This window comes from Mastigoproctus giganteus, chromosome 1 (genome assembly GCF_048544385.1).
Source record: "Mastigoproctus giganteus isolate SK-2022 chromosome 1, ASM4854438v1, whole genome shotgun sequence".
NCBI classification, from domain to species: domain Eukaryota; kingdom Metazoa; phylum Arthropoda; class Arachnida; order Uropygi; family Thelyphonidae; genus Mastigoproctus; species Mastigoproctus giganteus.
Window position 1 is genome coordinate 95,195,402 of NC_143575.1, and position 15,847 is coordinate 95,211,248.

At 37.7% G+C, this 15,847-nt stretch overlaps 1 protein-coding gene across 1 annotated transcript in view; it reads right to left on the reverse strand.

Moving 5' to 3' along the window:
* The window catches only part of SCAP (SREBP cleavage activating protein), a 512,327-nt gene that overhangs the window by 20,315 nt on the left and 476,165 nt on the right, over positions 1-15,847 (reverse strand). The window contains exon 27 of the mRNA XM_090380371.1: positions 7,153-7,215. Within this exon, the coding sequence (XP_090236497.1) occupies positions 7,153-7,215 (63 nt within the window). The remainder of the gene's footprint in view (positions 1-7,152; positions 7,216-15,847) is intronic.

Genomic DNA, 15,847 nt, shown 5'->3' on the forward strand with positions numbered 1-15,847 from the left:
CCACCTTTTCCCAAATGGCGATAGTGTCTTCCGAGATGACAATGCGTCGAGCCATCGGGCACTTGTTCTGCAGGAATGGTTCGAGGAACACAGTTCTGACTTCCAGCACATCAATTGGCCTCCGAACTCCACCAATATCAATCTCATAGAGCACCTGCGGGACACTATGGAAAGGCATATCAGGCATCTGGATACTCCAATCACCTCCATACCTGCATTGCTGGCCACATTACACACAGCTTGGTTGGCCATACCTCCCGAACGCTTCCAACATCTTGTTGAATCAATGCCAAGTCGGATAGCTGCTGTACTGAGGGCAAAAGGCAGACTTACGAGTAATTCATCAGGCTTCAGCTTTGAGTCTCTCTTAATTTATTAGGTTATCTGTCATGAGACACTCGCGGAATTTATTCCAACCTCTGACTTGTAGCCGTGAAAGGTGTTATGAACAGCAACTTTATTGTATACAGAATGTGCATTCTGTATGCAATGAAGAATTCTAACTTGTGATTTTGGTATCACTTCAGGAGTATCTACTAATATTTGTTCAGTAATGTCCACTGTAATGTCGTCAATGGATTCAGATAGAATTATCTGATCATCAAACTGAACAGGATTTTTGTAATCATTCAAATGTGCTTTACAAAAGTTACATGGTAATGTGGCTTGTCAGGCAAGAGGTTAATTGTATTTGGATTTTACATATAATAGAAAACTGACTGCTGTTATGTGAATCACTCAGCATTGACCATTCCACACCTGGTTAGATTGAGGGAGAACAGGCACTACCTGTTGGGATATGGATGCAAATATGTGATCCTGTTTAGCAGAGCTAGTTGGTAAACAATGAGTAATAATTCTGTTAAGCCACCCCCGGGATCCTCATAATGGATGGTGGCCATTCAGATCTCCCAAGATACAAATTGGCGACTTAAGTTGAGCTACTACATGTTTAAGAACTTAAAAAAATTTGGTAGAATATATATATATACATATATAGAAACCTGGGTTAAAGTGATCTCAATAATAATGCATTTTGCCACTACCCTTATCACCATAGGGGTAGCAGCAGTTTGAAGAGGTAGATTACATCTAATCAGAACAACAATTCCCACACGATTTGGTAATTCTGTACTTCTGTGACATCTATAAATGATGCAACTTGGGAGATACTTCAGGGTTTAGATAATTTTCTTGAACACATATCCCAACAGGGTCCAACTGTTCTATTAAATTTTCCAGTTCATCTCTGTAGCTGTGCAATCCTAAGCACTCCCACTATATAAAGGTCTGCATTGGTTTTGGCTGATGATGTTGTTTGATCTGACTGTTTTTTAGAGGAAGTTACTACATATCAAGCCTATTTCTGTCTGTTCTTTTTTGGAAAGACAGAGCAGCCATTGTCTGTGTGCAGCATCAGTATTGTATCATTTTCATCTGTTCAATCATCTATTTCCATATTAGCAGAATGTGATTGTTTCTTGTCATTAGTGACAGCATGCTTTGTTTTAGTGAGGTGCTACAGTTATCAGGGTGTTTGAGGAAATAATTTGCTTAGTGGAAGAGAGTACTGTTTTGGCCTATATAACAATTAAAACCGTCAGAGAAACTGAGAATCTGTTTGGCTAGAAGCTGTTCTGTAGCTTTCAACAGTAGCTGCATATGAGTGTGCAGGCATACTTGACATGATTTGTTTTCTTGCTTCAGGATATGTTACTCTGGTATTTTTAACCAAGTTTCCATAAATCCCAAATCTTAGAGAAGGCTGAATGATTTCCTTTACAATTTGAATGGGTCAAGTCGCAGTAGTGTTTGGTTATATTCTACAGTGAGGGCATGTTGCTTGCAAATGTCCGTATTTTTGATATTTATATCACCTGACTGGATTTTGTGCAGATGGATTTGCCATAATAAATATCCTGCTTTGACTGTTTGTGGCAGGCTTGGGGTGCTAAACATGAGCATGATACTAGGTTTAGGAATAAGACTGCCATATTTTTAAGACTTAATGTGTTTTGCTTTAACAACTCATTGGTCTCTTAGCTCTTCTACTATTTATTCCTCTGAGATGATTAACAAATCACACTTCCTTGGAAGCATTTTGGATAGCAAGATGACTGTAACAGCAAGTCCAGCAAAAGTAATCTATTTTAATAACTGTTCTGACTGTCTTGAATCAGAAGTTTCAATCAGATCATCTCCAGATGTAGCCCTTTAACCATTTTGGGACAACCAGAAATTGCCTCGATACTTTTCTGTACAAGAAAAGGTGACAGCTTGTTTAGAGGTTGAGTTTCCAGTGAATAAATTATTAAAATGGGTGGAACATCTTGTGAAATAGAGGCCTTTTCAGTTGAGACGCCTTTTCATAGACTTTGAGGCCGTTTCATAGACTTTGTCATTGGTTTCCAGATTAGCTTACTTCATGACATTTCCATCAGTAGATGGAAATGTCATGAAGTCAATTTTATACTCCATTTGGTCCTGGAGCAGTAGCCAAGTAGTATTAGGTTAGTTCGGTTAGTGAAAAAGAAAATAAAAGGAAAGGTTACTTTCTTTTCTGAGTTTGTTTACTACTTGTAAGCCTGAAGTTTATTTGACTTTATAACTTAAAACTGAAATTTTAACTTTATAAGAAGATTCCTTTCTAAGAAAAGATTTTGAAATCAATTTGGAAAATGCAATCAGATCAATCAGCCAGGGAACACTTAGAACCTGGAGCGAACAAACTAAGTCTTGGCTGATAAAAGTAATTAATATTAACCACTTCATGAAAAGTAACTAAGTCACTTTCGACATTTTTTTTTTTTTTTTAAGTCTTGCACTGTTCAAGAAAATTTATAATAAAGAAAATTTATAATAGGAGAATGACAGAACACAGTTGTACATGGCCATTAGCATTAGTAGAGGCATATGATGCAAGAAAGCAAGATTATACAGCATCAGACAAATAAAATAATACTTCCCATTTCACCCATCCATTCATTCCAAATGTTTGTCTAGTTCTGCCTTGAATTTATTTAAGCTATCAACTTCCACAACAACAGATGGAAGTTTGTTCCAGCAATCAACTACCCTCTGGCTATAGGCAAATTTCTGCACATCTATTCGACAACTGTCTTTCCTCAGTTTCAGTTTATGGCCCCTCAGGTTTCTAATCTGAGCAATTCATTGAGCCTGCTCAATCCATACAAGGCCTTATACACCTCTATCAGATCACTTCACAGGTGCCTACTCTACAGATGCTGTAATTTGCTTCCCTTCACCAGCCTTTTCCCTTCTCTGTACCCATTCTAGTAGCCCTATACCCTTCCTAAAATCAGGCATCCAGAGCTGTACGCGGTACTCAAGGGGATAATCATCTTATTGCTGCCAGAAAAATTCCTGTATATCACTGACAGGATCTCATGACCTACTCTGGCAGACTGTCAGCACTGTCAGAAAACTTCATATCTGACTGCACAATTACCGCCAGGTCTCTTTCATTCTCCACTACTCTGAGTGTAACACCAAACAGTTGGTATATTTCTCTGGGGTTACTGCTACCCATATGCAGTACTTTGCATTTGTCAATGTTAAACTTCAGTTGCCACTTCTCAGCCCATCTGCCCAACTTCTCCAGATCCTGTTACAGCAGCATACTGTCATTACTCTTATTAACAACCCTGCCAACTTTTGTATCATCTGCAAACCTTGACAATAAGCTTGATATACCTTCATCAATATCATTGATGAAGGTATATCAAGCATATAAAACAACAACAATGGGCTCAACACCAAACCCTGGTGGACACCACTAATAACATTAGTCCACGAAGAGCAGTGTCCATTGATTACCACTCTCTGTCTTCTCCCGCTCAACTATCCATTGTAGCAACTTGTCCTTAATGCCATACTGCTCTAACTTGTACAGTGGTCTTCCATGTTCATCAGTATCAAAAGCTTTCCTGAAACCCAAGTAGATGGTATCAAAACTATTTTTTGCATCCAGTTGCTTTGTGACCACGTCATACTATCCAATCAAATCAGTCAGACAAGACTTCCCCATGCTGTGTCTTTATTATTACTGCAGTCTTGTCAAGATGATCCTGCAATGCTTCTTTAACCACTGACTCCATTATTTTCCCTGGAACAGAAGTCAAACTAACAGGTCTGTAATTACTCGTGTCACCCTTTCAACCCCTTTTGTGAATTGGAGATACATTTGCACATCTCTAATCTGTGGAGACTTTCTCTGAGTCCAAGGATGCCCTCATAATTATGGCTAAGGGTTTGCTTACTTCCTTTGCCACCTCCTTTAATTATTTTATTAATTTAATTGGATAGATCCCATCCACCCCGGGTGCCTTTCTTATGTTTAACTTAAACAATTTCTCCTCCACTTTTTTGCTCTCAATTATTACATAATCATTTAACTCCCTGTTAGAGTTTGATACACATCTAGCCCTTAACTCCTTGAATAACTCCTCACGTGTGAATGTAGATGTAAAATGCTCATTTAGTTTGGCAGCTCTTAGAATGATCATCTACAGTCAAACCAGTGATATAAAGTGGACCAATCTGATTCATTCCCTTCCTTTTAGAGTTTATAAAAGTATAGAAGCCTTTGCTATTTTTCTTAGCATCCTTTGCCAAAGATTTCTCATAATCTGTCTTCACTTGCCTAACCTCCTGTGTGACTTGATTACAGACCTTATATCTACGATAGGCTTCTGTGTCGCCTGATTATTTATATTCATCCCATACATTTTTTTTCTTTACTACGAGTCTTATTAGTTCATTTGACATAACTATAGGCTTAAAATCAGAAGGTGTTTAATAATAGTGATCTGGTTAAAGCCGGATCTCTATTAACACGTTCACTGCCAGAATGCAAACCTGCATCAAAACAAACTCCAATTTTTGTGCCTTGATGCAACTTTGCTGTGGTCAATAAATTTGCTTTGCTGTAGTCATTAAACTGTGGTCAATAAATGAACACTGTAAAAGGAAAGGCACATAAAATGAACAACTATTTGATAGCAGGACACTGACTGAACTGGGGACTATTTGCATTATGGCTGGGATTTTGCTTAACATCAGCTGCACTATCGTGCTATAAAAGCTGTATACTTGGTTCACAGTTTCATATGTTTATTGCTTATTCTGAAGTATTTTATCTAGTTCAGTATTTTCCGCAAGAAAATGTAAAATTTTTTTGACCTTATGTTGCTGAAATTTAATTCTTTAATTTGTTTGGTTTGGTTTTTATGGTGCATGAGTAGCCCAGGCTATAATGCGCCAAGTCCACTTTAATTTGTGAAAAACATGGCCTGCCAATTGCAGGCGTTTACACGATTTATTTTTTATTCTTTATCCTCCCCCACCTGAACCATTATTAAAAATTTGGAATTGAGAAACTTTCGCATGGTTTCACTGATGCCTAGATCATAATTTTTTGGTGCTATATATAAAAAATTTATTCAGCATGTTTGGAATATGAAAAAAGCCAGTGCAGATGAAACTTGTTAGAACACAATTCCAATTATAACACAATGCTAGCATGGCTCCCATTTTCTGTCAGTTGAAATGTGTTTTTAGTCACTGAAGATAAACATTTTGGATTCCCTGTGAACATGTTTTTTTGGCTTGGTTTGGTTTTTTTTTTTTTTTTAGAAGCATTAGCAACTAAGGCCATATTGCTCCAGGGATATGCGGTGGTCATTCCCTGATCTTTCCGCATCCTCCGTATTTGGTGGTCACGGACCCCGGTCTAATCAAGAAATGTGTGCTACACACTGCTGCTCCTACCCACCTGGCTACAGAGGCGCCCTGTGAACACATGCAGTTATTTTCAGTTTAACACAAATCTGTGATACACATCCTTTGATTTCCATAAGAACAATAATAAACGACTTGTAACTTTACTTGTTGACTTGTATCGCAGAGGCACTTGCTGGTTTGCAAACTGGACTTAATTACTTTTCATGAGTATTGTTTTTAAATACTTTATTGTAAGGTGCAACAATAAAAGATTGAAACAACGCAATTGCACATTATTTCCATTATTATTTTTCTTAGACACGGTATTACAATTATCGCACACAAAAAAGAGAAGAAAATTGATAGTACATATGAAGTTTGAATGTTGAAAAATGGATAGAATTTTCTAATGTGATTCTTTGAACCACGAACATCACGTTACAATGGGTTTTACTTGTATTCTGAATCTTCTTGTATTGTATTGTGAGCAGTGCATATACCATGTACTGTCAGCAACTACACTCTTCAACACTAGTGGGAAGCAGCAATTAAGAATAAAATTTTCCTCAGCTGTGTTTGAATACCTTTAATATGGTACATGCTTGTTCGTTTTCAAAATACCCAAGAAATCAAATAACATATATTGTACTCCCCTCAATTTAAAAATCAATAGAGATTTAACTAATATAATTAATAGTTAATTTCAAAATAAAAATAAATGTACAGGATGGCTACTGTTCAAACTTGCATTTACAATAGTCAGAAGAATTTAAATATGAACTGTAACACTGCCTTCCTTTGTCAATAACTTATTAAAGACCAGCAAGAAAAAAACAGAGCCATAACATGAATGGAAAACTGATTTGAAGTACAATATTGATTGTTACACAGTAAAATTTACCGTAAGCATTTATATGAGTATGCATAGTTTATTTAAAATGGGGCATGGCATGCATTTTGCCAGGTGGGAAGGAGCAGCAGTGCGTAGCACACGCTTCTTGATTAGACCGGGGTTCGAGCCCGTCACCACCAAATATGGAGAATGCGGAAAGGTCATGGAATGACCACCGTATATCCCGGAGCAATATGGCCTTAGTTGCTAATGCTCCTAAAAACCAAATAACAAACAAACAAACAAACAAACAAACAAAGCATGCATTTTATTTAAAGTGTGTAGTGTAGCTGGGGCAACCCTGGTGAGGTGCATCCAGAATATGATATTGATACATTATAGAAAATAGAATGCATTTTAAAATAGCAATATACTTCTTTATTTGGAAAAGTGCTTTTTATTTAAAAAGCATTGCTCAAAATGGAGAAATACAAGCAAGTCATAAGTGACTTGATTATGTTTCCCCATTACTAAGTCGCTTATAGATGAAGGGGGGGAAAAAATGCAGTTTAACTCACCTCTTCAGCAGTGATCATTATGTTACTAGTAAGGAGTAACAGACTACTGCAAACACATTCATCCTGAAAATGAAATTAAACCAAGCTGCATTAATTATCCTCCTATTTTACTAATAGTTTAGTGTAAAATTTCATCTATATTTAAGCAATTTTATTAAATTAATTTTTTTCTGAGACAGAAGTGAACAACCATCCATTTAATTTTTTTCATTATATCTAAATTACAGTAATAAAGTAAGTGATTATACATAAATATGAATGTACGAACAGATTAAACAGAATAAATAGCAAAACCTCGTACCAGAAAATGTTCAATCACTTTTGGATTATTTTAATCATCACCTCACATTTAATTCAATCCCTGAAAAACAGTAAAACCAGTTAATTTGAAGTTACCATGCCTTTGTCCTTTCCAGAGAAGACAGGTTTTACTGATTCCATTGTATCATTTGCATGGAGTTTTCATCTGACAGGTCATCCATTTCCCAGTTTCTGGTATTTGACAAAACACTTTAGAGCCTACAACAGCACTGTTTCTAGTGAAGAGAAAGAAGCATAAAGTGGGATACTGATTGATCTTGAAGAATGTCATAGCACCAGGTAGTGTCAAAAGTTTCAATATTCGGACATACCATGACAAGATGTTCTTTTTGGACAAAAGCATTCCGTATGTTACTCTCAGCTTTCATCATACCAACTAATATGGACTGGTTTTTGCAGAAGCCATACTGATTACAATTAATGATCGAGTGGGATTCTAAGTACCATACAAACTACTATGGATCATCTAGGGAAAGCTAGCACTGTTGAATGACATCATGAGCTGGGATAGTACCTTCCAGAGGAGGTCCAATTCAGAAAAAGCAATAAGAGTTCAGTGCCCATTTGTTTTTTGTGTGTGTGTGTGGGGGGGGGGGGGCTGTGTGATAGGTATTCTTCCTACTGATGTGGCTTTCAGGATTTTATCTGTATACCCGGGGTATGAGGTTTTAAATAAAAGATCCCTAGAATGCAATCTTTTATCAGATTTTGGGGATTGCCAAACCTAATTCCTTCTCTCTGGATGAAGGTAAGGTGATACTTCTTCAATGCATGATGAAGTATTGTCACTGATGGTGTTTCCTCAGTTCTGTGTCATCTGAAAGTGGTGTTGTGCATATCATTTGATCAGTTGGGAACTTGCTGGGGGCCACAGAAAACATCTGAATTACTCATACAGAAAAAATGAAATAAATTTGGTGCTATAAAGTTTCCCACTCACTGTGGAGCCCAACAAAGAAATATCTGCTTCCACTTTGTTGTTGTTATTTGGTTTTTTAGGAGCATTAGCAACTAAGGATATGCAGTGGTCATTCCCTGCCCTTTCTGCATCCTCCGTATTTGGTGGTCACGGGCTTGAACCCCGGTCTAATCAAGAAGCGTGTGCTCCGCACTGCTGCTCCTACCCACCTGGCTATGGAGGCACCTTACTTCCACTTTAACTGGGCATGTAAGTGAGCTGAATAGTAGGTAAGAAGTCTTAAGTCTGTCCCCACTAAAGCAGAGGAGAATTGTTAGATTGCAACTGATCCAAGAAGATAAATCCACCTACTGACTGATATTCTGATAAGGTCTTTCAAGAGTTCCTAACTTGGCCAAAGCAAAGGGTTAAAGTGGTGTGTTGGAGCTGGGCCCCTTAACCACCGGGAGCCCTCTTTCAGGAGGTCCTTGGGACACTGCAGTTTACAGAATTAGTCTTCTCCTGGTGAGAGTGCCTTCATATGCAAGGAGGTCTGACTGAGGTGTTTAAGGCTTTGGGGGGGGGATGGGTATGTGTGTGATAGATGTTTAGTGGTGCATAAGCTACATTGGCCATAGTGTGCCTATTCAGAAGAATATGTTAGGAAATAATTCAGAATTGATGATATATTCCAATTTTTTTCAGAAAGTGGAAAAGTTCATTTATATTTGTTATCGCCAATAATATGCTGTAGTGCAGGGATGGATAACCTTTATAAATGGCAGGCCAAATAAAATGTCTGTGAGGTACATGCAGCCAAATTTTTTTTTCTAGCTTTCACAAATTTTAAGATTATTAAGTGTATAATGAAAACATTATCACAAACAGTTTTATGTTATTTATTGTAATATTTATATGTATAATTAATTTTACCAATAAGAAAAACAAAATACAAATAAAATTCCCTAGATAGTATGAATCAGAGCTGTACTACTCAATATGTTCTAAGTTGATAATAATATTAGTAAAATAATAAGAGGAGTTTACCTCAATATAGTGCGTAGAACACTTCTGTATGATACCCTCCAGAAATTAAAACGAAAAAACAAAAAAAACCGACAACTTACCGGTACATTAGAGTAAAATATAAATAATTAAATAATCAATTAAAAATCAAATTAACGCAATTAAAAGAATCTAACGAAAATATTCAAAACGATTTTCCTTCCTGAAGCTGACAACGCTTTTCGACCGTATGTCGTGATCACAGGAATGAAAATCGTTTTGAATATTTTCGTTAGATTCTTTTAATTGCGTTAATTTGATTTTTAATTGTTTTAAATTGATTTGAATTGTGTTAAATTGATTATTTAATTATTTATATCTTACTCTAATGTACCGGTAAGTTGTCAATTTTTTCGTTTTTTCCATTTTAATTTCTGGAGGGTATCATACGGAAGTGTTCTATGCATTATATTGAGGTAAACTCCTCTTATTATTTTACTAATACAAATAAAATTCCCAAAAATTGCAATATCTTATTTTTATAATATACTGTTTATTTTTTATCCATTAATCGATACCTGGATCAATATTTGTCATAGCAATGTGCAGAGTATTTTCTAAATTTACTTCAGAAATTCCATTAATTGAAAAATATATATAATAAACAGCAGGCCTTTTATTATACATATTTTGAAAACGACCTCGGGCCAGGTTACGCACATTCGCAGACTGGAGATTGCCCATCCATGCTCTACTGTTATTGGTTCTTGAAGATTAGTCAGAGAAAGCAGGACTAAAGTTCTGACTAATCAGGACAGTCAATAAGAATATGTTTGACTGTCAGATGTTGTTGTTGTTATTTGGTTTTTAGGAGCATTAGCAACTAAGGCCATATTGCTCCAGAATATGCGGTGGTCATTCCCTGACCTTTCCGCATCCTCCATATTTGGTGACTGTCAGATGTGCTGAGCAGTATGGACTGAGGAGGATTACCACCTATGAGTAGATGGATGTGGGTCAGATGAGTACGTCCTATTCTTGCCTGTGCAAGTACCACTTCTTGTTGACTGAATGCTCAAGTGGCAACATTTTGGGTCCTGTTTCAACTGGAAAAATTTATTATTGGTCTGGGTGTGCATTAGCTCTTTCCACTGTGCAAGACAACCTGCCTCATAGATCAAGAGCATGTAGGTCTCTGAGAATGCTGTAATTCTAGACAGAGATGGCATTTGTTTGATACTATGTCTATGGAGACCATAACAAAGTGTTCGTCTTTCACGAAGGTATTGCAAATTGCAGATTCAGTCTTGATCATGTGATCTAAGGCAGACCTGCTTCGTCAAAAATCATGCTAACTATTACTCATTACATGTAGTTTTTCCAACAATCCAAATGAGATGACTTTTTCAAGAATTTTAACAAGGCAAATGGAGAGGGAAACTGGTTTGTAACTATAAGGGCTGGTGGGATCTTTTCCAGGTTTCGAAAAGGTCAGAACAGTGGCGTGGTCCCCAAGATGTAGGTTGTTGTTGTTGTTGTTGTTGTTGTTGGGGTTTTAAGTGCAATGGCTACTTAGGCCATATTGCACTTATGGAAGTGGTGCATACTGCCTGTGTTTGTTGATTTAGAAGCAGTTAAAAACGGTTATACAATCCTATTCGTTTTAGGAAGGAGAAGAATTCTGCGAGATTTGAATTTTCGCCTATGATACAGCTAAGTGACAAAGATTCCTTTAAATTTGATAGAGAACTGAAAGACATTAGTCGAGCATTATTATATTGAGTACAGTCCAGAAGTATGTGTTTGTGAGTGGTGTATGGCAATGACTACACTGGGGAGGATCATTTCCTGACAAAAGAAACAGATGGGTTAAATGAGTATGGCCGATTCTAGCTATGGCTAGAATTACTTCTTGTCTGCTTGCTATGGAGCTAGAAGCCCATAATTTTGGTAAGGGTTTTATTTGGAGTAGTTTATTATGAAATTGCATTTGCCACTGAAGAGTCCATTGATCTTTACATATTCTTTGTATATTCATTTTATAATCTGTGACCGGTACTAGGGAATTCATTTGGGCTGAGCTGGATGGATTTTTGGCAGCATTATTTGCAATTTCATTTCCTGGTATTCCGGTATGGCCTGGGATCCAGCAGAAAATAACCTTTTGCTGATGCTCTCTAAGATGTATCAATTGTGTTTTGATGAGCTTTAATAAGGGGTGAGTAGGCAGGGAATTGTTTTGCAATGCTAATACGGAACCTTGCGAGTCTGTGTATATTATGCTCTTTTGAATTGACATATGGAAGACATTTTCTAATGCAAGCTTTATGGCATATAATTCAGTCGTGTAGCTACTACACTCTGTCGGTAGAGATAGAGAAATGATGTTATCAGGGAGTACCACTGCTGCACCCGATCCACTCTCAGACTTCGATCCATCTGTATATATTTTATCAGAGTCAGGATAATGTTGAGTATGTTCAATGTGTAGCTGTTGGATGGTAAAATCTGATAGAGAGTGTTTACGCCACTGGTGGAAATAACTGTCACAACATGGCATGATGACAGATCATGGAGGGTCGGGATCTATAGGATCTTGCAAGATTTTATCAAAGTGTATATCCTAATCTTCTGCTAGATGTTTTAGCCTAATACCAGCAGGCCGAACTGTCTGTGGTTTGTTTCTATACAGGGTCATATACAGCAGATCATAAAGTATTGACCAATTAGGATGGGTCATCTGGCATTGGATCTTGATTGCATAGTTCAACAGCAACATCTTTCTCCTGATATTTAGAGGAGGTTCATCGGCTTCAATAAATAAACTTTGCACTGGAGGTGTTCTGAATGCACTTAATGCTGTTCTAAGAGCTGAATGTTGAATAGGGTTGAGGCGAGATAAAACACTCTCCCTAGCAGAATCGAAAACAGGCGCCCCCGTAGTCATGATTTAATTATGGTTCTGTATAGGTGAAGCAGGCTGTAACAATCTGCTCCCCATGTTGTCGCTGATAAAAATTTGAGTATGCTCAGTTTCTTTTGACAATTTGTCCGGAGATATTCAATGTGTTTTTAGAAGTTTAATTTACTGTCGAAAAATAATCCTAGAAGACGAATAGAATTAGCTTTGGGAAGCGGATGGTTATTCAAGTGGAACTGGGGCTCAGGATGCATATTGCATCTGGTACAGAAGTGAATGGCAGCAGATTTCTGGCTGGAGAGTCTATAACCATTTTGTGTCATCCATGTCAAGATGAGATTAATTGATATTGGTAGCTGGCATTCAATATAATGCATGTTTTGAGAATGACAGGTTTTTGAGAGATCATCTGCGAAAAGGAACGAATCTACAGTTTTCAGAATGAGTTCAATTATATGGTTCATTCTCATTGCAAACAAAGTGGCACTGAGAACCGACCCGTGCGGAATTCCTTCTTCTTGGCTAAAGATCTTAGAGAGGGTTCCCCGGTAACGAACTTGAAAGGATCTCCAATGAAGAAAATTTTTGATAAAGTATGGTAAATTACCTCTCAGGCTAAGAGAATGCAGATCTTTCAAGACAGACCATGACGAGATGTTCCTTCTTGATGAAAGTATTTCTAATGTTTGTTTCGGTTTTGATAATGAGATCCAATGAAGATCGATTTTTCTGGAATCCAAATTGGTTGTTGTTAATCAAGTTTTGGGACTCCAGGAACCAAGTGAGACGGCGATGTAACATTTTCTTGAGAGTTCTGCTTAGACAGCTGGTAAGGGATATCAGTCTATAATTTTGCGGAACAGAATGATCTTTACCGGGCTTTGCAATTGCTAGTACATAAGAATGACGCCAGGAACTTGGGAAGGTATGTTTGGAAAAAATTTTATTGAAAAATATGAGCAGTAAGGAGAGTGATCTTTGATCAAAATTTCGGAGCATTACACAACGGGTTAATAGCTGGCCCAGATGGGATAATATATCCCATCTGGGCAAGCAGGACTGTTTCTTGAGTTGTTAAGGGATTGTTGCAGCTCAAGCATGGTAAATGGTTTATTATAAGATAAAGCGGAATTGTCAGTGAAATTTAGTCTGGATTTCTCTGCAACTGTTTTAAGTTTTTGAAATGTTTGATCATAGGCGATAGAAGAGAACAACTGAGAAAATACAATCCCCAGTACATTTGATATTTCTGTAGGAGTAGTAAGCTCCTGTCCATTCCAATTCAGTAGTGGGGTGGATTAAGAAGGGAATTTACTGTTTAAACATTTTATTTTTCTCCAGATTAATCTGATATCGGTATTTTTATTTACCGATAAGGTGAATTTAATCCAATTTTCTTTTTTCGCTTTGCATCTGATGTAACGAGCTTTTGCTCTAAGACGTTTATAACTAATAAGATTGGAGGTGGTTGGGTGTTTGCGGTAAAGGTTTCACGCTTTGTTTTTCTCTTTTTTCGCATGATGTAACGATCTTTTGCTCTAAGACGTTTATAACTAATAAGATTGGAGGTGGTTGGGTGTTTGCGGAAAAGGTTTCACGCTTTGTTTTTCTCTTTTTTCGCATGGTTGCAGTCTTCATTCCACCAGTAATTTGTTTTTCGTCTATTTCTCACTTGTTACTGAGGAATGGCAGCGGATGTGGCTGTCAGAATTTGATTTGGTCGCTGCTATAATGGTCGCTGCTATAAGGATCACTTAGAGTTACCCAATCTATACTTAGAAAGAGGATTGGGGAACAAATGGAAAGGTCTATTGCAGATGTTGAACCTATAGGGAGATGAATATATGTGGGAGTGCCAGTATTTAGTAAAGTTAAATTCAGCCTGTCTATCAACATTTCAATATGCTTCCCTCATCTGTATGATATAGGGGAACCCCATATTGGATGGTGGGCATTAAAGTCTCCTAGTATACAAAATGGAGATGGTAACTGCAAAACGAGATCTTCAATTTCCTGAATAGTATATTGATGATTTGGTGGAAGATAGATTGAAACCAGTGTCAGTGTAATACCATTTACAACGCGAGTGGCAACAGCTTCTAAGTCGGTTTGTTAATGGATGCGTCTGGAGGGGATGCTTCAATCCACGAGTATTGCTACTCCTCCGTGAGTACTATTAGTGCCAGCTCTGTCTTGTCTGAACATAGTATAATTTTTGATTTTGATTGAGATCTGAGGTGACAAATTTGTTTCCTGCAAGCACATTGCAAGAGGTCTGAAGTGGTGAATTAATTCATGGATATCATCGATGTTACTGTGAAGGCCTCTACAGTTCCATTGGATGATCTGTACCATTATTTGGATTTGTAAGAGGGAGATGAATCTGACTGCTTTTTATAAGTGGGTTGTTTGTGACGATCTAGCTTAGGTTTTTCTTTTCTGGGAAAGTTGGGGCGCGTTGAATCATTGTTATCTTCCATTTCACCATCTGCATGTAATTCAAGAAGGTCTTGGGTGATCATATCATCAGTATCCATCCTTGTTGAGGGTGGTTGATTAACCTCGATAGGATCTGATTTTTGCAGTTTTTCTGTTACTTTACCGTGGGTTATGATTTGGGTTGGAACTGTGAGAGGCGTATTCATATTTTGATCTACTGGTTTGGCTTTGATGTAGACTGGGTCGATAGAACTGATCGAGCCCAGTCTGTGATCGATTTATCTGGAGAGAGTGACACTTCTGTCTGACATGCCACTGATTGGTGAGAGTGGATAGCCGAGGCATAAGAGCCTAATTAAACTAATTAAACAAATTAGTTTAATTTGTTTCCTAGCTTCTTGATAGGAGACTTTATTTTCAGTCTTATATTTTTGTATTTTTTTGCCTATCTTCCAGAGATCACATTCTTTAGAGTATGCTGGATGGCTTCCCCTGCAATTAGGACACTGCGGAGTTTGTGCCTTGCATTCTGATTGGGTATGAGTTGTGGAGCCACAGTTTGGACATGTTGAAATGCCACGGCATGCTGTCTGGGAGTGACCAAATTTCTGGCATTTGTAGCATCTTAGGGGATGTGGAGTGACTTGTATTGGAATTTTGCTTAAAGTGGTGAGTTTTAATAGTTGTTCAGAATGTCTTGGGAGAGAAGTCTCTATTAGCAAGTCCCCGGATTGGAGACATTTCACCATTTTTGGTGATGCTGCTGCATGTTCCAGGCATCATTGTATGATGAAAGGGGAGAGCTTGCTAACAGTCTGTGCTGACAGAGAATGGATAATCAGGAAGGCTGGTGATCGCTGTCTGCCTGCATCTTTTTTCATTCTCTTCGAGGTAGAGAAGTCATGGTCGGTTTCATGATTTTCATATCGAGCACTCTCGGGCTGTATATATGGAAATTCATTGGTTTCCATTACTGCTCCTTTTAGCCCCGAGGGTTGATTTATCCCCTAGGTTACCGGCCGTGCCACATGGAGGCAGGAGCGGTGCCACCAGTGACCAAGCGATACGAAGTTAGTGGTTAGTGTGTTAGAAAAGTAGTTATATAACAAAAG